Source organism: Geospiza fortis, unplaced genomic scaffold (assembly GCF_000277835.1).
Source record: "Geospiza fortis unplaced genomic scaffold, GeoFor_1.0 scaffold40, whole genome shotgun sequence".
NCBI lineage: Eukaryota > Metazoa > Chordata > Aves > Passeriformes > Thraupidae > Geospiza > Geospiza fortis.
Window position 1 is genome coordinate 13297874 of NW_005054297.1, and position 2810 is coordinate 13300683.

The following is a 2810-nucleotide window of genomic DNA, read 5'->3' on the forward strand; positions in this document are numbered from 1 at the left end:
GGTCCCCGGCCGTGTGGGAGCTCTGCCGGTGCCGCGGCACTGCCGGGTGACACCGCGGGAAGGGCCGGTCCCGGCACTCTGCGTGCTCAGCGCCCGAGAGGCGAGACCTTCATCACTGCTCCCTGCCCCGCTACTGTGTATTTCTTGTGCTAGTGTTAACAAATGCTTTGGTGAATGAGCTGGCAACACGGAGTGCTCTTGCTCAGTAAATGCGACTTTTCTCTGTACACTTAGAGACGTATGACAATTTATTTCAATTCCACTTTCCCCTTTAAAAGCCTTTGATCTCGAAATCAGTTTCAAAGCTAACGAGAAAAAACGCCATAACAAGCATCCACAGCTTCTCCACAGAGAATGGATGGCCCGCTGGCAAATCTGTGTTCCACACAGTATTCACTTGGGCACCTCCTTGGTACACAGCCAGGAAGGCACAACTTTTCTGACACAGCAGGATTATCAGCATTAATAAACAGATAAAATAGTTAGTTCACCCTCCAGCTTAACTGCTGTACTTAGGTCTCTCACAGAAACAAATGGTTTCAGAACACTGAAAAACATGAGAAACACCAAATTCACTATGTTTCCAGTAATTAAAGCTGATCCCTCCCTTTTAGTGTTCTCCACTGACATTCTACTCAGATGCATTCTTCTCTTTCTTTGTGCTGTTCTAGCAGCAATCTGCTATTTTAACCTTAGGGCATATAGCTTTATGATGCTAGAAAAATATGTAAGTTAATACCCTTCTTGACTATTTTGATTTGAAAAATGAACACTAAGGAAGGATGGGGGATAATTAAAACTGGGCCCCTGAGTTTATAAACAAGTAGAATTATCTTTCTCTCAGACTGAATTACCTCAGAGATTATGTACCTCTGAGTTTTTGCTTTATGGTTGAGTGCCACAGACAAAATCTAGACAAATTATGGCTTGCCCAACAATTTAAAAGGGGTTATTTACCTTTAAAACCATTAAAGAAAAAGGGGGGGCTGACCTCTTTTTAAAGGTTGAAAGGTTTTTTTTAGATATTATTGTCAAAATATCAGATGCTTTTTTAAGAAAGCTAATAGTTTTTTACTTTATTAATACTGTATAGATTACAACTAGCCAGTGTTGAAAAAAACCAAAAATTACTTGCTAGAAGACAAAATTAAGTTAATCAGCTTAAAGCACAATGGTTAAATTACAGAACAAAATTATATAAGTAGTTTTTACAGCTTATTTTGTCCCTTATGCAAGGTGACAACTACTGTGTCAGAAGAAGAACTGTACTAAAGGGTTCCCATTAACTTGGTATCTTTTTGTGGGTTTCTGGGATGTAACCTGTGAGTGAAGATGGTGATGCAGCTTGCAAAGACGCGTTCTGTCTTTAGCCTTTCAGCTACTCAAAGCCTTAGAAGCAACAGTTTTTAAAGGCCACAACTGTTCAAAATGGGTTTTTCCATCACCACCGACTCTCTGTGATTTCTCTTTAATGGTTTGTACAAGGAAAACTGCTTGGATGATCTGCATCAAAGCATTTTAGGATATTTTTTGGTCTTAGCCTACTCTTGTTGCAGTTTTCTCAAACATGGCTTTCTTTCTTCTTCCTTTCCTTCTTTCTTCTGTGTCTGCAGCCAAAGGAAACTATCTGAATTCAGCTGTGTCATTAAATGTCAGCCAGAATTGTGTTAAAGGGCAAAGTAAACGAAACAGGAATGAAAATTCAGACACTGATGTCTATGAAGAGGTACTACATTTACACATTTGTCTTATGAGAAACAAGTGACTGAATGTTGGAAAACCATTTGCTGACTCCACAACTATTTGTATAAAAAATATGAAATAGCGAGATGAAAACCTACCCAATTACACCACATAATCCGTTACCTGTACCAATATTCAGACATTTAATTTGAGGTGAAAAAAAATTTGGGTAGTTGGTTGTTCATGTGAACTCCAGTGAAATATCATGCTGTATATGAAACTTTCAAACAAGCTTCTCTATGCAGGCAATTCAAATAAGCTCTCCTCACTGAGAGTTGTATTTACGTTACAGTCAAGTCCTCCAGTCTGATTTTTCCCAAACTGACCTGCCATGAAAGAGCAGGTCCCTGTTTTAGTTTTCACATACATCCTGAAACACCACAAGCTCCATTTGTACACACAACTGGTTGAAACTTATTTGGACAGTTGTTGGTACTTAACCTTTCCAATGCACCTTGCAGTTGTCTAGCACTCACAGATGTAAAGTGAGCAAATAACCAGGAAAAATGGCTCACTACTCCCCACTGCTTTTAAAATAGAATTAATGAAATTCATAGAAACACTTCGAACATAGAAACACGTTGGGACACTCACAGCACACTACAAATGTTAAATCCTTACTGTACCTAAAAAAAAAAGTCAGGAAATTTGTGGAGAAAAAAAAAAGTCTATGAAGAGCTGTTAAACCTAAAATACTACATCCAGCTGGGACAGTCCCTGAGCCCAGGGACAGTACGAGCGGAGGCAGCGGCTTGTTTACCCCGCGGTTACGCTCCCTCAGCAGCTGCCATCAGCCGCCAGTAGATGCACGGCACTGGAGTGTACGTGTGTTTAGCCAAGTCCTGCTTCTGGAGATAGGCAAGGTCGTTCTCGAGGAGCTCGCCATGCTGCCGGTGATCCCTGCTGAGGGGATGGACGGGCGTCCAGGGACGCGGGAGAGCACAAGGACCGCCGAGAGCAAACGGCAGCGAGAGGAAGGGAAGGCGGCTCTCGCAGCGCGCCTCGGGAGAGCGGCGAAAGCACAGCCGCGGTGAGCGGCCGCGCACGGACGGTGCCCGGGCGGCTCG

General features: G+C 42.5%; 1 protein-coding gene across 1 annotated transcript in view; it reads left to right on the forward strand.

Annotated features, from left to right (window-relative positions):
- Positions 1-2640: 2640 nt before the first annotated feature.
- Positions 2641-2810, forward strand: part of FIP1L1 (factor interacting with PAPOLA and CPSF1) — a gene marked incomplete at its 5' end in the record, with an annotated part of 37611 nt that continues 37441 nt past the window's right edge. Inside the window, one exon of the mRNA XM_031055704.1 lies at positions 2641-2773. Coding sequence (XP_030911564.1) covers positions 2641-2773 — 133 coding nt within the window. The remainder of the gene's footprint in view (positions 2774-2810) is intronic.